This window comes from Pelodiscus sinensis, chromosome 2 (genome assembly GCF_052426305.1).
Source record: "Pelodiscus sinensis isolate ZL-2025 chromosome 2, ASM5242630v1, whole genome shotgun sequence".
Classification (NCBI taxonomy): domain Eukaryota; kingdom Metazoa; phylum Chordata; order Testudines; family Trionychidae; genus Pelodiscus; species Pelodiscus sinensis.
The window spans coordinates 4,621,247-4,638,863 of NC_143053.1; the positions used below are offsets into that span (position 1 = coordinate 4,621,247).

Consider the following 17,617-nt stretch of genomic DNA (forward strand, 5'->3'; position numbering starts at 1 on the left):
CTGGCCAGTGTGGGCCCAGGGACCGTGGAGTTGACCGAGGCACCATGAGCCCTGCAGCAAGATGGGTTGTTAGACTCTAATTCATGCGAAATCTGACACTGCAGATATTTGAAATCAATAATCCACGTTCTGGGTTTTTCCCTTCTCTTTTGAGGGAGGGTTTTTCCTTTGGCTTGGCTGAGCCCTGGTGGGAAAGTCACGCCCGGCTGAGAGCAAAGGCAGAGCATTTTAATTAGCTTATGACAACCCCAGCGAACCCCCCTGCCGACATGCCTGCCACGGGAACCCAATACCCTGGAGAGGGGAGCCATTGCCTATTGCAGTGTCTCAGCCTGTCTGTATTAGATTTGGAGGGGTGTGTGTGTGTGTGCATGCGAAGGCAGGGCTATATGAATGCCTGGGCTGTTTGCTGCCCTTTGGAGTACTGGGAAAAAGTACAGTGTTTGGGTGTGTATCGATAGGTGGGGCAGCTAGTCAGTAGTGAGCTAGTGTCTTGGATGTGTGCAGTTTGTGTGCATTAAGAGATAGGATTTCTGCTTGGCAGATGTGAATATTGGAGTTTTTGTCCAGAGACTGGGAGGGAACGCAATGTTGTGCGGCACGCACCCAGGTTGTGCTGCAGGGTTTGCGCATCATTTTTATATCACAAGGGACTTGTTGGGAGAATTGTGGGCCGACGCGGCGTGTGTGTGTGTTTTGGAGTATCCTTCTGGTGGGCAACCACGTCACAACCCCCCTGCCGACAGGTATTACAGGAGAACAGAATACCCCAGAGACGGGAGCCTTTGGATATTGCAGGTTATCACAAGCTTTGTGCGTGCCTGCCGGCTGGTGTGTTTCAGTTTGTATCGGAGGGAATGGAAGTGAGTGTTGTCTAAGCAAAAATTGTGTTCGCCTTTCTGGCCAGAGCCCAGCAAAGTTAAAAAGTGAAAACCCCACTTTGTTGCTCCAATAAAGGAGCAAGGCTGACCCCGAAGGGCCAAGAAATCTGTTTTTACTGTCACAAAATACAGGACTATGTAGCATTTTAAAGACTAACAAGATGGTTTATTAGTCTAATAAACCATCTTGTTAGTCTTTAAAGTGCTACATGGTCCTGTATTTTGTTTCAGCTACACCAGACTAACAGGGCTACATTTCTATCACGTTTCTACTGTCAAACTTTTATTTCTTCCCCTTGCGCTGAGGGATTCAGAGATAATTATTAGGCTAGATCTGTGAATTTTGCATAGGGTAAAATAAAATGCCTGGCGCTGGTGCATGCATTGAAGGCTAAACCGATTGCTCGGAGAATCGCCCTGTGCAATGAGCCCTGGGCCCTGGATTTGGTGCGAGGTCGGTTGGGGGGTGGGGGGAGTTGAAGCCAGCAGCCACTTACACTCCGGTAGCTGCCTTGTACTATTTATGCTGTTCCCGTGCATGGCCACTGGAGGGATCTTTCCTCTGCCCACCCCCACTCCCCTCCCCTCCCCTCCAGCTGTTCCCGCAGGAGACTGACAGCTGGCCGCTGGGTTGCTATAGGGATAGGCAAATGACCCGGGCTGTCATAGGCGGGGAGGCGGCAGCCCCCGCCCGGGGGGGTGGGGCCAGGCACGGCTCCCTATAAAAGGCAGAGTGCTCCATTCAGCACTTCAGTCCTTGCGAAGCGGGGGGCGTGCGGCTGGTTGTAGGCGCTGCCGCCGCCGAGCGTGGGGCGCAGGGGGACCCCCCTGGAGAGAGCCCCGCTGCAGAGCGCTGTGCCTGGGGGGCGGGGGCGCTGCCCTGGGCCTGTGGGGCAAGAGGGGGCAGCCCACTCCGGGGGGGGGGGGCAGGAGGCGAGACGAGGGGCAGCAGCAGCGGGGATCGGGCCGCCCCTCCCGGCTCTGCCTCGCAGGGCAGCGCCCCGGTGCCCGCGGCTCCCATGCCCCTGGGGCGCCGGCCCCGCTAGCGCAGCCGAGCCTGAGATGGCCTCGGAGCTGGCCATGAGCGGCGAGCTGCCCACCAGCCCGCTGGCCATCGAGTACGTCAACGACTTCGACCTGATGAAGTTCGAGGTGAAGAAGGAGCCGCCCGAGGCCGAGCGCTTCTGCCACCGCCTGCCGCCCGGCTCGCTGTCCTCCACGCCGCTCAGCACGCCCTGCTCCTCCGTGCCCTCCTCGCCCAGCTTCTGCGCGCCCAGCCCCGGCGGCCAGGCGGGGCCCGGCGGGGCGCACCCGGGCGCGGCGGGCAAGGCGCCGCTGGAGGACCTGTACTGGATGTCGGGCTACCAGCACCCGGAGGCGCTCAACCTCACCCCGGAGGACGCGGTGGAGGCGCTGATCGGCAACCCGCACCCGCTGCACGGCTACGAGGGCTTCCGCGGCCAGGCGTTCCCCGGCGAGGAGGTGGCCCCGGCCGGGCACCACCACCCGCACCACCACCACGCGGCGCACCCGCACCACCACCCGCACCACCACCACCACCACGTGCGCCTGGAGGAGCGCTTCTCGGACGAGCAGCTGGTGAGCATGTCGGTGCGGGAGCTGAACCGGCAGCTGCGGGGCTTCAGCAAGGAGGAGGTGATCCGCCTCAAGCAGAAGCGGCGCACGCTCAAGAACCGCGGCTACGCCCAGTCCTGCCGCTACAAGCGGGTGCAGCAGCGGCACATCCTGGAGAACGAGAAGTGCCAGCTGCAGGGCCAGGTGGAGCAGCTCAAGCAGGAGGTCTCCCGCCTGGCCAAGGAGCGGGACCTGTACAAAGAGAAGTACGAGAAGCTGGCCGGCCGCGGCTTCCCCCGGGAACCGAACCCGCCGCCCGCCCCCAAAGCCGCGGCCGAGTTCTTCATGTGAGCCGGGCGCCCGCGCCTCCCCGGCGGCTGTACATAGACGTGCGCTCCGCTGGGGCTCCGGGAGCGAACTGCCCGCGGGGCGCCTTCCCCCTCTCCCTGCCTTCCAGCCCCGCACCGCGGCTCCCCCTGCCGCTCTCCCTCCTGCGAAGCAGCCGACGCTGGGAGGGGCGGGGAGGCAGCCAGGTGGAAACACCACCGACCAACCCCCCCCACTCGCTCCTGAGTCTTAACATGAACACTTGACCTGCCCCCCCAACCGCGCACAGCTTTGGGGCACGCCAGACTGAACTCGCCAAGCCATTGGGGCGGGGGGGAAGAAAAGTAGCAACGCTCTGAATCGTGTGTGTCCCCCCTGGAAAACGGGGTAACCAACCAAAATCATTGTGGGGAGGAAAAAAAGAAACCAAGTGCATCCTAATGAAATCCTACTATTTACTCTTCGGAATCGTCCTACTCCTGAATCCAGCAGCTTCCGAGGAACTGTTCCAAGAAGCGCGCTGCAACTAAACTGTGGTTCTTAGAAGACTTTTTAAGCAATCCTGCATGCAGGACATGTATGGTATTTCAGTAATCTCCCCTTTTCTACTAGAACAGATGAAGAAAAAGCATGATCCAGTTTTTTCCCTTGGTAATATTTTTGTTTTGTTTTTGTTTTTTCTTTTTTTTCCCCCCCCTCCTCCCCCTCCTCCTCCCCGATGGTCAATCTTTAGTTTGCAGCACTTTTTTTGGGGGGCGCATCTTAAATAACAAATAGTCTTAAAATGTTTGCAAAGTGATGTTTTTCTCTCTCAGTGGAACAGTGCAGCAAAACACTCACAAAAGGGACTGGAATATATATCTTGGGACTTCAGACTCCGAAAAAGAGTTGAGTTTACCTGCTTTTTATCTCCTTCCTTTTCTTACTAATAATTCTTGTTGTTTTAAAAAGGAAACCTGAGCCAGACTTAACTTATTGAAAGGTGTCCACTTGTACATATGTAGAATTTAGTTCGTTTTTTGCCTTTTTTTCCTCTGAGCCTATATTTTGCTTGGTGATTTAAGGAAAAAAAAAAAAAAGCTAAAAAAAATCACAAGTCTTAATGAAAGTTTGTATGTAATAGCATGCAAATAATATAAGAATTAATTTAATTATGTTGGAAAAGCCGAATGCACTATATACAGGAATCAATTGGATTAAATAATACTGTTGTTTTATAGAGATTTAAAATTATCTATGCTGTTAAAATAATGGGGGAAAAAGTTACATTCTAAGATGACCTGAAAGGCAATATAATAATATATGGACTGCGATCAGCTGGCTGCTATATCACTATGCACCAGATTTATTTATTAACTCCTGGGAAACAATGTTATTTTAATCTTGATTTCAAGAATGAAAAGAACGTGCACATTATTTCTTGCAAAAAAGGCAATCTTGCAATTATGCTTTGTGTGAAAGTAAAAAAAAAAATATGCATAGCAGTTGGAGTTTTTTAACAAGTTGCTTATTTTAAAAAAAATGAAATCTTAGGGAAAACTTGTAAGTCTTAAACAAAACACCTTGTGAACTTTGGGAACTGGTGCATTTTAGGTGCTGCTTGTGCAACGTATTTTAAATGACCTATTTCAATTTCTGATGGTTTTAACACTGTTGCATCAAGATAAAACTTACACTCCTCGGAGGGCTTCAGTTAAGTCTTTTTATGTAAACTGCTGTTGAGACGTGGGCTATTGCAACCTCAAAACCACCTATCTCTCTCGGTTTTTTTGTTTGTTCTTTGAATTGTTTCCTTTGTGTTCAGGCACCAATGCAAAAACTCATTTTAGCTTTCATTTGCTAAATGAAAAATAAATCTCTTTAGACATACCCATCTTTTTTTGCCTTCCTGGTTTTTGTAGGGAGGGGAAATCACTTGAAATCTTTGCAGTGGTTAAAAAGTGGTGGTTTGTGTGTCTCTTGGTTTAGCTGTTGGAATTAAAGCACAGTTGTTTCTTTGCTTTGCGCACCAGAACGAAATTTAATTAATCTGAATGTGAATTTGAGTTTAAATACAAAGACAGGGAAATATGTGCAATTTCAATCTTCGGACTGGATGAATGGTTAGGAAATGATTTTAACTTTGTTTTGGTAGGCTCTAGTCAAAACACTAAACTCCGAATTTAAAAATTCGTTTTCCAGTTTAAAGAATTAACCAAAAAAATTGGTGTCTTTGAAAAGCAAGTTACAAATTGTCAGGCTTTTTTTTTTTTTTTTTTTTTTTTTTTTTTAAACAAATGCATCAATATTTTGATCATTTTTGAAGCTACTCTTATTTCTTCTGGGGCATGCTTTTTTGTTAAAAAGGACAGCACTTAAAAAATACAATTGGAATGGTCGGAGCAGCAAGATATTAATGTTTTAAGACAGATTCTATCAGCTTAACCCTATTCTTCAGTTTTCCTCTGGGCAAAAAATTCGACCCTATTTTAGTGCTATTTCTGGGTACTCTTTCACTTCCAAAGATTTGGCTTGAAATAATAAATTGAGGCATTTAAAATAAGCCTGGTTGTTTTTAAATTGGATTAAATTAAGAATTAAAAGGGAGAGTTTAGAATTGAGTGGTGGCTTTAGCTATTTAAAAAAATAAGAAACACTAACGGAGGTATTTCCTGTATAGGATATGTTTTGCGTAAAAAGTTTGTTTTTTAAAAGGACTTATTAAATGGAGCATTTTTAAGCACCCTTTTTAGATCTGTTTTAATTAAGTGTGGAGACTTAGAATGCTAAAAGATTTGATCAGAAGTCATAGCATTTTTTTTCCCCGTGGTTAGTGAAGAAATTTTCTTTTGAAACAAAGAATGAATTACTCCACACCAAATGAATGCTGGTAATGACGCTAAATGCTCGCTCTTCTACCCGAATCAGAACTGTTTGCCCATGGACTGAGTCTTCTTTTAAATTACTTTATTTTCCCAAGCCCCAACTAATATTTTAAACTGCAATTTACAAATAGAAGAACAAGCAGCGAATGACTTTCAAATAACTAGAAACAGGGTTGATTTAATTTGAGCATGCCAGTGGTAACGATCCTCACCGGCGGAAATTTTTTAAGTGCCGGTTAAAAGCCCCAGTACAAATTTGTTGTTGTTGTGCTAAACAAATAGGCAAAATCAGAATGTTTCAAATCTTTAAAAAACAAACAATCCTCTCCCCCAAATAAATTAGAAGGCATCTGCTCTGGCACAAGCAGTACCGTGTGCTCTGTTCCTTTCCTAGAGTCTGATTTATTTTTTTTTATTTGAATTTTCCCCAGTTTCTCCGGGTCTTTCAGGCTTGCCTTAGACTCTGTGCGGCTCGCCCTTGGCAGATGTGACATGGATCACTGGCTGGAGGCTTTGGTACCGTTTCAAGGGGAAGCGTCCGAAAGCCGGTCCTGGTTGATCGTCTCCATGGCCTGGAGAAAGAAGGTGGTTTTTGGGTGCGCTGCTTTTTCCCACCTCTCTTGAGGCTAGCTGAAATGGACAGCTGGCCTTTGTTTGGTGCCACACCACTTATTTAAGGAAAGGAGTAAATGGGATGTGAGGATGGAGGGTGAATGAGGCTATGCAATGCTGCCAGTACAACTGTCTGCCTAGCACCTTTTAGAGCCAGCAGTCACAGATGTTCAAGATGGGAAAGACCAATTAGCTCCTCCAGTTTCTTTTGGCCAGTGCAGGGTTGGTTTATACTGTACTTTTCCCTGCTGTTTTGTCCAGTGTAGTCTGTCTAGCCCAAGCGATGGGGCCTTTGCCCCGTCCCTGATAGCAAAATCTATCCAGCTGTGAAATAGATGGTCTCGGAGTTTCTCTGGTACTCCACCGACATTTACCCCTTGGCTAACTTTCCTCCCAGTTGAATCCCCTGCCGTTGTCCTAAGTAATCGTGGGCGTTTTTCCTTCTCCAATTGTCCAGCTCCTTTTTAGGCACGCTCAGCATACGGAGAGTTGGGCGAGATTCCTGACTTCTCAAAGCACTTTCTTTCTGTGGACTAGCAGGTGCTGTGCATGGGCTGTGTGTGAGTAATTAATTATTGTGAGGCTGCTCCACCTTGAAATCCCGGTGTTTCATATCTGCAGAGAGGGGCCCACGTGCTGTGTTGCTAAGGGCCTGATCCTGCTTTGACCACCTGCGAAATTTTGCTGTTGACTTCAGGGGAGCAGGACTGGGTCTTGAATATGTAGAAAGATGCTCTCTAGGAGAGTAGAAATGTAAGATTCCTACAGAACCTGCCTGTGCCAGTTGAGTACGCGAGGACCCCCGACAAAGATACGGGACAGCGCGTCCGTCAGTCCGTCCCAGAAATTGTGTTCGTTGTCTTGGTGTCTTTTTGCCATGTGGGAGTTGGGTCTTTTTTGTGGGTTTTTTTAAAAAAAATTTTATTTACTGCAAGTTTTCCTGTTCTCCTACCACACACGGACGCCGACACTCGGAACGGGCCAGCTTCTCCCAACCGGGCAGAGCATGGCTAGGATTAACTTGCCGTGTTCAGTGGTTCACATTTGGTGATTGTTGCAAGTGGAGACAACCAGGAAGCCTTTAGGGAAGGAAACTGACGCTGTTTCTTTTAAAGCAAGGGAACAGACGCCATGGTGCTTGTTCAAGTTCCTCCTGTAAATTGTGCCTTGTGCTGCTTCCCTTAGTTTTTCAGGGCCTTGCCCTGATCACCCCAAAGCCTTTTTTAGTGCTAGTTTAATTTCCCCATTTTGCTGTGAGATGCTGATGACAGGCCATCCGCTCCCCAGTGTTTTAGCTAGTAGTCCCTCTTAATTCCTTTGCATCTCCCCACCCTTACCCCATCTCTGCGTTTTCAGAAAGCGGCTCCAGGCCATGCCAGCGGGGCTGCTATTAACAAAGGGGGAGAGGAAGAGTTGATGGAGGGAGAACCCCCAAATAGAGCAAAACCCCTTTTCCCTCACCATCATGACTTGAGACTCCTTAAACCAAACGCAAGAGCTCTTTAGGAGAGTGACTGAAAATGAAACTGCAAGCCAGCAGCAGCCCGATGGACGCAGATAGCACACTAAGAGTGTGTGTCTAAAAATAAAGTCTAGGAAAGTTTTCACACCCACGAAGAAGGGTCCGGTAGTGTTGCCAGTCTCTGGACTAGGTTGTCTTCTGGTGTAACTAGGATGGCTTGGTTTGGATTGTGTCTCATGTGAACTGTATGCTTTCTGTTTGTGTGTGTGTGTGTGTGTATGTTCTACACAAAATCATCCGCACTTCCTGCTTGATCTCCGCTGAGATCAATTAACTTCATATTGAACCATTTTTTGTGGCAGTGCATGTGCACATATGATATTCATGTGCTAATTTACTCCCTGGATTTCCCCGTTGCAATCCAGTCTTTTTTTTTTTTTTTTTTAAAGTAGGGTACCACTTCAGCTAGCGCCAGACCCATCAATAGACACTGAGTCTAGGTGCTTATTGAGTGAAATTGTTTTGTGCTCGAGTAGGTCCAGGCGCTGTGACTTTTTCTTCACCAGGAGGATAGTTGGGTTGCTTTTAGGCCATTTGTTCGCCTGAAACAAATCTGCAAATATTTCTCCTGTCCGTCATGCTGACACTCAATGGCGCGTATCTTCCCTCTCCCAGCCCTGCACGCGGTAGCGGAAGCAAAGACCGAATACGAGGCAATCCACGCACGATCGTTCTTATCTCTGTGCTGAGCCGGGACTGTCCTCTCAGCCATACTTACCAGATCGTCAAACGAAGCTCTCAGCCCTGCGCGAGTCCGCGTGAGCAGAGATCTTGCCTCTCACAGTGAATCCATTGTACCTTCAAGAGCGACCGCTCCCTTTTCTGTGCCCCCCGTCAAGTCCGGAGGACCCGGGGGAGGGGACAGTTTCCTCGCTTGTAGCGGGCCAGCTCCGTGACGGTGGACGGCGTTAGTACGTTACGGCAAGCTGAGGATTAGCCGAAGGGAACTGCGGGTTGGGACGTTAATGGAGCTGAGCGGAGCGCAAGGAGCGAGAGGGTCCTGTAAATTATGCGTATAAGGCGAGGTGGCCTCGTTTGGCGAGTGGGTTTCTGGAGAAAATCCTGGATCTGTTGCAGGCACTGGCTCTGTGTGGGTGCTGCACAGTCAAGTTGTGTCGCTACCGTGTGTGTGTGTGTGTGTGTGTGTGTGTCCGTCCGCCTGCTTGCCCCATATTTATAGATGCATGCACGAGGCTTGTCAGTTACTTAAATCCTCCAGTTTAACTCCAAGCCAACCCTGCCTGGGGAACATGTGGAACGGTTCCTGTCTAGTGACTCTCTCATCCGCAGTGGCCTTTCCCACCCTCTCTGTGTATATCTGCGCACTCGATTCATTTATTAGTAAGGGGCAGATTTTATTTCCCCCTTTTTGGCCTTGAGGTGGGTTCCCTCCCCCCCCCCCCCCTCGTGCAATCTGTTTTTAGCTCTCCTCTGGCGTTCGCCTGTGTTCGCTTGCTTTGTTGTTGACCTGTGTGATTTGTGGCCAACCCCGCAGTGAGGGAATAACGGGAATGAAGCTCGAGGGAAGCCAGCCGCATTGGGACAATACAAAGTGAAACAGGGATTGTGTTGAGTGCAGGTCAGAGACCCAGGCTGCCAGCTTCCCAGACACCTGTGCCCTACAAAAGCCGTTCAGTCGAAGGACAAGGCAGAAACTCCTCGGCTTTAACTCAGGATTGTGCTTCCCGGCACCGAGTGCTCCTAGAATGAGTTGGGCTGCTGCTGTTTTTCTCACCGTGCTGTTGAAATAAGCCGGGGTGGAGGGCCCGGTTCTGCCCCCGTTGAAATCGGTGGCTGTTTGGGGTTTTTTTTGTCCTTGATTTTTGATGGGTGCAGACCTGAGTCCAGTTACTTTTCCCAAGCAGCCTGACGGGTACGATCCCCCCCCCCCCCCCATGGGTCTTCGCTTATGTGGGGCTTGAGCTCTCTGCTGTGGGGCGGGTGCTGGCTCCCTGCTTCAAATGCGGGGAGGGGTGGGGGGTCAGGCCTGAAATGTGTTTTACTCTGTGTTGCCTGTTTGTTCACCAGCACCCACTGAGTGTTTTGGGGGAGCTCTGGTTCTTACAGTGGGGTGGGAGAGAAGAATGTGTAGTATGGTGTGTGCTTAAAAAAAAATTCTGCGTCCTAGCATTTAGGACCCATCTCTGCTTCTATTGCTGCCCCCTCCCCCCTTTACAAATGATGAATTGGAGAAGATGAAATGACTTGGCTGAGGCGGCGAGGCGAGGCGGTGGCAGAGCAGGGCCTGGAACCGGGTGTGCTTGCTCTCTCCGGCTGTGCTGCCTCGCGGGTACAATGGAATGGGGAAGCTGCAGCTCTCGCTTTCTCCCCCTCCCCCGGGTCACCCTCTGCCTTTTGGCAGTGACTCTTTGGGGGCCAAACTGGGTCAGGTTCCTGGGGCTTGCCCCCCCCCCCACACTTCTCCCACCCAACTTTGAAGGTGACAGTTGACAAGCGTCTGCTTGATTCCTGGGCCGGAAGGGAGCTCTTCGAGCATCTCGCCCGACACCTTCCCCTTCCTCTGCCCTCCCCACCCTCCCCGGTGTGTAACACAAGCCGGAGACCTCCTCATCTCCCCCCCCCCCCCCGCAGTCATTCCTAGCGCAGTGCTCTCAATCTGGCCCATCTTGATTTAAAAACAGGGCCGGGCTGGCCAACGGACCAGGCTGCAGCCCCCGATCTCCCGGTGGAGCCAGCCCTCGGTTTTTACCCACCCGAAACCGTGTCCCACACTGTGTCTGAGTGACTCAAGTGCCAGTCCTTTTTTGGCCAGCGGGCGCGAGGCTGGGAGCTTGGGCTGACTAGCCGCGGCCCCTGTGTAGAAGGGCGGGGGGGGGGGGAACCCACCGGGCCCCTGGCGGCAGCTGTGCCTTTCCGCGCTCTGCTTTTTCTTCAAACGTGTCTCCGCGTCTGTCCAAAAAAGGAAGCGGGGGGTGAGCGAGTGAAACAGCCACTGGGGCGGGGCTGGCGCCTGGTGGGTTCGGGCTGGGCCTAGCCCCCCCCCCCCCCAAGAACATCTTGTAGCAAGCGGCGTGTTGCGTGCCCATGGCTCTTCCGGTGCTGCCTGTTCCTGAAGAGCCGCTGGCCAGGCAACCTCAGGCGGGTTCAGGAGGCATTGGGGCAGCCCTCAATGGACTCCCAGCATAGGCAGAGGGAAGGAAGCCCATGAGACACCCCCTCCCCCCCCCCCCCGTCTCCCTCAGTGGGTGGGGGGTGGGCCCTACGGTCTGGTCTCGTTTTCGAGACTCAAGCAGGGCCTGAGTGCTGTTTTTTTTCCAAGGCACTTTGCCCGGCTCGAACCGTCCGGCATGGCCTTCCTCCGGCTTCTATTTCCAAACATCCCCCGCATGCCTCAGTGACCTTCCAACCAAGCCCGGGCCTTTGCGGAGGGGAGGGTAACGCCGGGCCGCTAAGCCCCAGTCTAACGAGTCAGCATGGCCTCTTGTAGCAGAGGCAGCACGTGACTCATAAAGGGTCAAAAATCATAGGCCGGGTTTTTCCCCCTCTAATCTCTCCGGTTACGGGGCTCCTACGGCATCTCCCGGCGCTGGCAGCCTCTTTCCCGGATCAGTGAAAGGACTTCCACGCCAACGCCTTAAGGACGGTGCCTAATTTGTAATTCGGGGGGCCGTGGCTCCCGCAATCTGCCGATTCGCCTAACGGACGCGGCAAGCCCAGAGCTGCTGGGGCCTTGGGCGGCCAGGCCTGGCGTGACCCCCATGAACGAAGCCCTGTTTAATGCACCTCGCCCGGCTCCGGGTTGGCAACGGGGAGAGAGGTTGTCTCGGAAACCGGATGCTGCCAGAATTCGAAGCCCCTCTGCTCTCAGGGAAGCTTTGTTGATTTTTTTTTTTTTTTTTTAAAGGTGCAGGAAGGGGGCTTGGCCCAAAATCGTAATGCCTGTTTTATTTGGACATGCCACAGCAACCGGAGTTTGTCTCCCCGTGTGATGCCAATAAAGGATCAAGTACGTTAGATAGTGACCACTTCTCTCTCGCCCCACACACCCCCTGCTCCTCCCTCCGGAAACGAAACGGTTCCGCTAAACCTGCGTTAGGCCCGCGTGGGGGTCGGTGTCGCACGGGGGCAGATTCCCACGCGTCTCTTCAGCTGCTCTCTCCGGCACCGACAGCCGCTTCCCAGCTCCCGGGCCGTGTCATGCCCATGGTAAATGGAGGGGGAGGGGGGTAAGAGCGCATCTCTGAAGGGCGTGTGGCCGTCCCTCTCCAGCCAGGCTTGAAGACCCCAATTGCTCACCAGCGGGGGCATGTTGCCCTTGAAAGTGCCCCCCCCAGGGCTGGTGAGTTCCAGGCAAGAGCTGCTGAATAAGTTGGAGGGTGGGATCGCGTCTCTCCTGGGCCTCCGGCCGGATTCGGTCCAGGGTCCGTGCCTGGCTCCAGTTCCTAGTCCCTCCCCTGCGGATTTGCTTCCCCCCCCAGCTCCTGGGGTGTGCCCTCCTCCCCCCGGGAATGAGCCCCCTTAAGATTCCCCCCTCAGCCCGGCTCCTGGAATGGAACAATATTATTTTAAGCTCTCCTGGCTGTCGACAGGGGCCCGCCAAGATCCTCGTCTGGCCCTGCCCCAGCGCAGGGCAGGCGGTGCGGAGAATTCTCCTGCTGTCTGCCCCCCCGCCCGGTGAGGGGGGCGGGCTGGGTGCGTTTTCCAGGCCTCCTTGGCAGGGCGCAAGGCCTTTGGCAGCTGCTGGAGCCCTGAGGGCCGGGGAATTCTTCTGGCCTGAACAAGTGGGGCTGGGCTCCTGCATGCTGCGGGCAAGGAGCGGGCGCTGGGCTGTGGGGAGGGCGCCGTTTAACCCTTGCTGTGCCGCAGTCGGGAGGGGTCAGATGAGACCCGAAAAGCCCTGGAGGTTTCTGGCTCGCGGGGTGGTGCTGTAAGGGCTTCCCCGGGAGTCCTGCCTTGAATTTCCCTCCTTCCCCCCTCTCCTGTTCTTCTGCCTTCCGCCCCACAGTCCTCTGCCTTTCCCCAGGGCCGAGTGGGGCTGTGGTGTGTGCACGTCCCCTGGAGGCCGGACCACCCCCTGGACTGGGAACCTCCCGGGCGCCCCTGCAGACTTTCTCCGCTTCGGGCGGGGAGGGGGCATGAAAATCCCCCCCCGCCCTGTTGGTCCGGAGCAGGGAAGGGCACCCAGAGGGGTGGCTGGGCCGCTGAGGTGGACGTGGGAGGTGACCCTGGGCTGTCATTGGGCTGCTCCCCAGGGTGCCATGCGGCCGGGGGGGAAGCTCCCCGGGGAAGCCTCTGCCAGGGTGTTAGCAGGGCCAAGAGGCGCCGTCACCTTCCCCTGGATCATGCGTCTCCTGCCACTCGACCCCTCCTGGGCCAGTGTGTCCTGCTCCAGCTCTTCCCCCGCAACTTCCCTACCCGCTCACTCTACCCCGGCCCTGTCCACGCAGGGACAGCATAGTCTGCGCGGTTGCCCCCCCCCCCCCAAGGGCCTCAGTTTCCCCCTGGTCACAGCTGCCATGCGGCAGGGGCCCTTCAGAAAAGCCTGGGTGTGTGCAGCTTCCATGTGCTTCACCGGGGCTGGTGGGATTAGCGGGGCGGCGTGCGAGGGGCCGTGCTCTGGCCAGGACGCTTGGCTCGGCCTGGCTGCGGGGAGGGTGGCGTCAGCAGGCCAGGCCGGTGGGGGTCCTGCAGGAGATGCCTTGAGCCGGGGAACTCTGCCCTCCGTTGCAGGGTGAAATGGGAAACGTTTACAAGGCCCCCTGAAAACAGCCAGCGTGAGGGTCACACGCCGGCCCGCCCTGTGCACATTCTCCCAGCGCTGCTTCCCCCTACCCTGCACCATCCCCGGCTCTCCCAGCCCCGAACATCCCCCTTCTCCCAGGCCTGGACACCCCCCACTCTGCCCCAGGCCTCTCACTCTGCCCCCTGCTACTCCAGCCCCGGCGGCTTGTTGGGCCAGGCAGGACACATGAATCTAAACCTCATGGTGTCTCTTAGGGGCTGGCCAAACCCCACTGTGGCCAAGAGGGGGTGGCCCCATAAGTCGTCCTCACCGGCAGTCATGCCTCCCTGTGTGAATGGGGGCTGGGCCATTAACCCTGCCGTACGCTGAGTTCAGCATGGAAGCCAGGGATGCGGCGGGAGCCCTCATGCGCCCGTCTGTTGTGCGTGCACCACGCCTGTTTTCATCTCCCCTTGTGCCGCGGCACGGAAGCTGTTCTCTGCGGAGGGGGGTGAACTCTGGGGGCTTCCCCGGGGGTGAGATCAGGCCCCCGAGATGCAGCCCTGCGCCTGAGGCCGGACGAGGTGACGCGCAGGGAACGCGCCTGCAGCTGGACGGACGGACGAGGTGTTGGCTTCGTATGGTGCTCTCCAAGCAGTCGATAAGCCTCGCCCGTAGGTGTGGAGCACCATTTTAAAGGGCAGCTTAAAACCACCGGCCAGATCTCAGCTGGGGTAAAGGGCCATCAAGCTGCCAGAGAGTCAGTCCCGTGATGCTCGCTGGCACCAGCAGCGGGCCCGCCCCCTCCATGGTGACGGAAGGGAGAGCTGTAAGGGGCATGGCTTTGTATTCCGGGAAGGCTACGTCTATACTGCACCCCTATGTCGACAGAGGGATGCAGATCAAGCACGTCGAGATTGCTACTGACGCAGAGATTTAAATATCTCGCGCTTCATTAGCATAAACATGGCTGCTGCTTTTTTTCCGAAACGGAGCTTTTTTGGAAAAAAAACGGCAGTCTGGATGCAGATCTGTCGAAAATAAACCCTTTTTCGACAGATCCTATCAACCTCATTTTTTGCGGAATACAGGATCTGTTGAAAAAGGGTTAATTTTCGACAGATCCGCGTCTAGACTGCCGTTTTTTTCGAAAAAGTTCCGTTTTGAAATAAGCGGCGGCTATGATTATGCTAATGAAGTGCAGGCTATTTAAATCCGTGCTTCAGTAGCAATTTTGACATGTCTAATCTATATCTCCCTGTCGACAGGGAGGTGGAGTCTAGACAGCCGAAGAGACAGGACCGTACAGGTTCACCATGTCTGCCCTTGGCATGTCTTTGCCTTGGGACGAGGGAGAGCAGAGGCATCCGTCTCACCCTGGTTTATGGTCTTTTTCACTGGGCGTCCTGCGATGGGGAACCTTTTTCGGGTCGGGGGCCGCTGCCCCACGGAAAAATCAGTGGGGCTGCGCACAAGTGGGGCTCCCCACTGCAGGGGAGGGGGGAGCAGGAAAAAGACCCAGAGCTTATGACTCAGTCTGGTATGTTAGCCGCAAGAGCAACCTCAGGGGCCAGACCCCCGGCCTTAGGTTCCCCGCCCCTGGCTTAATACAACAGCGTTCAGATCTGGGATGAGGCGTGGAAACCTTCTGGCTGGTCTTGGATTTTAGTACCAGCTGGGTTCTACAAAATGAAATTGTTTTTACAGATGTGGGAACTGGGCCTTGGAGAGGGGAAACGACTCGTCCGAGGTCAGGCGGTAGGTCAGTGATGGAGCAGGAAGAAGACCCAGCGCTTACGACTCCCAGTCCGGTATGTTAGCCGCGAGAGCAACCCAGCCTTTCCTATTGAATCTGACTAATACCTAACGGAGCTTTTCCATCGCAAATGGCAGCGTTTTGGAGAAGGGGGTCAACATTCAAAATGATCCGGACACACTGGAGAACTGTGGAGGGTGGGGAAGCTCTGGGATGGGTTCCCTAGGGAAGTAGTGGAGTAGTGTTTAAGTCTCGGCTTGACAAAGCCCTGGCTGGGTTGATTTAGTTGGGACTGGTCCTGCCTAGAGCAGGGGGCTGGACTTGATGACCTTCTGAGGTCTCTTCCAGCTCTATGGTCGGAGGTAAACAGGACGACGTTTAATAAGGACAAATGCAAAGTGCTCCACTGAGGAAGGAACTATCTGTTTCTCTCACACAGAATGGGAAGTGACTGTCCAGGAGGAAGCACGGCAGAAAGGGCTCTTGGGGTCAGAGTGGACCACAAGCTAACTCTGAGTGGTCAGTGTGACGCTGTTGCCAAAAAAGCAAACATGATTCTGGGCGGCATTCACAGGCGTGTTGTGAGCAAGACACGAGAAGTCATTCTTCTGCTCTACTCTACTCTGCAGTTGGAGTATTGTGTCCAGTTCTGGGCACCACATTTCAAGAAAGAAGTGGAGAAATTGGAGAAGGACCAGAGAAGAGCAACAAAAATGATGAAAGGTCGAGAGAACATGACCTGTGCAGAAAGGCTGAAAGAATTCGGCTTGTTTAGTTTAGAAAAGAGACAACTGAGAGGGGACATGAGAGCAGTTTTCAAGGACCTAAAAGGCTGTTCCAAGGAGGAGGGAGAAAATTGTTCTCCTTGGCCTCTGAGGATAGGACAAGAAGCAATGGGCTTAAATTACAGCAAGGGAGGTTTAGGTTGGACATTAGGAAAAACGTCCTCACTTTCAGGGTGGTGAAATGCTGGGATAAATTGCCTAGGGAGGTTGTGGAATCTCCATCCCTGGAGATATTTAAGTGCAGGTTGGATAGACATCTATCAGGGATGATCCAGACGGTGCTTGGTCCTGCCATGAGGGCAGGGGCTGGACTTGACGACCTCTCGAGGTCCCTTCCAGTTCTAGTGTTCTGTGATTTTATGACATGTCTAGGCTACTCTGAAATGGCGCGTCGTGTGCGTGCTACATATATTGTTCTCTCTGTGCAGAACATACGTCATCTCACACTCATGATCTGAAACAGCTTTGTAAATAACCAGATTTTGCAAATAAGAGGACACCCAAGCGAAAGCAATCCACGGTGCACTGCACAATACACTTTGGTCGGTCACTTGCCAAGCGCAGCGTCAGTTTTAATTATTGATACTCATTCTCTCTAGTTATACCAGTGACTGTACTGCAGTGTATTTTTGCAGAAGTCATGACGTCTCAGTAACATGAGACCATCCTACGGCACTCGGCTGTGAAATTGTTGCCGAGAAGTAGGGAGCAGAGGCTGTTTGTGGGTATGTGAATTATGGGATCTGAGGACTAGAGAAGACTGAATTAACATTAACAACATTGGATTGTGTGTTATAAAATTCTTTTAGTGGCTCATGTTGATGGGGTTGTATACAATCTTAGTTAAACTAATGTGAATCTGGAGCGAAACTGCATTGGCTTCAGTGGAGTGACTCTGGATTTAAACCAGCATAATTGAGACCAGGAGCTGGCCAATGAGGGAGGATGTATATATGTGTAGAAGATGCTGTTTGCAGGATGTATTTTGCCCTACACCCTTAATTTTCTCTAATTCCTTGAATTCTGTTTTTATTCGGATTGTATTTTTACACATTCCCTCCACCGCAGCATGCCTGCCTTTCTTCCCCTCCCTTGCATTGTTTGTATCTAAAAAACAAACTGTCAGACACATGTGAGACATGTTGCTTTGTGGTCTGTCGAGAAACTGAGTTAATTTGATTTTGATTGATCATGGGGTTGAGAAGTGTTTGTTTCATCAGCTTTCAGACAGATCTTTGGTAGGCTGCAGGTCTCTCATATATCTATATCTATAGCCACTCAGCTGATTTGCAGTTAGGTGAGACCAGTTCTGCTGTAAAAACCCGGTAAGTTATAAATCCACAAACAGGCGATCCCTTTCCAAAAAGAGCCCATAATGTGTAAACAAAGGGTGGAAGATTTTTGGTCCAAAGTCCTTTATTTCTCATTAGACTTTTACGGAAGTCTAAATAAAAACGGAAATTTGACACCTAAACAATATTTAAGGAATAAAACTTTCTTGGCCAAAAAAAAAAAAAAAAAGGCTTGTTTGAAAGTAAGCAAAGTTATTTGTAGATGGGGCGAGAATTGAGCCTTCTTTAGCTGTTCTGAAACCTGGACCATGTCTTGGACT

At 52.3% G+C, this 17,617-nt stretch overlaps 1 protein-coding gene and 1 non-coding gene across 3 annotated transcripts; both read left to right on the forward strand.

Moving 5' to 3' along the window:
• Nucleotides 1–1,648: 1,648 nt before the first annotated feature.
• Nucleotides 1,649–2,953, forward strand: MAFA (MAF bZIP transcription factor A). Its single transcript, XM_089776141.1, has one exon. It carries the CDS (start codon nucleotides 1,944–1,946, stop codon nucleotides 2,805–2,807), a length of 864 nt encoding a protein of 287 aa, XP_089632267.1. The 5' UTR covers nucleotides 1,649–1,943; the 3' UTR covers nucleotides 2,808–2,953.
• A 92-nt stretch (nucleotides 2,954–3,045) lies between these two features.
• On the forward strand, nucleotides 3,046–17,526 carry LOC142826910 (uncharacterized). 2 transcript variants are annotated; one of them, XR_016348670.1, is made up of 4 exons: nucleotides 3,046–3,670; nucleotides 6,079–11,748; nucleotides 15,172–15,275; nucleotides 15,660–17,526. It is a non-coding gene; the product is annotated as an uncharacterized LOC142826910 (transcript). The 2 variants fall into 2 exon arrangements; XR_016348669.1 differs by having other exon boundaries at nucleotides 15,172–17,526.
• The last annotated feature ends 91 nt before the right edge of the window (nucleotides 17,527–17,617 follow it).

Coding starts and splice junctions, on each gene's coding strand:
- MAFA (XM_089776141.1), top strand. CDS start 1,944: ATGGCCTCGGAGCTGGCCATGAGCGGCGAGCTGCCCACCAGCCCGCTG.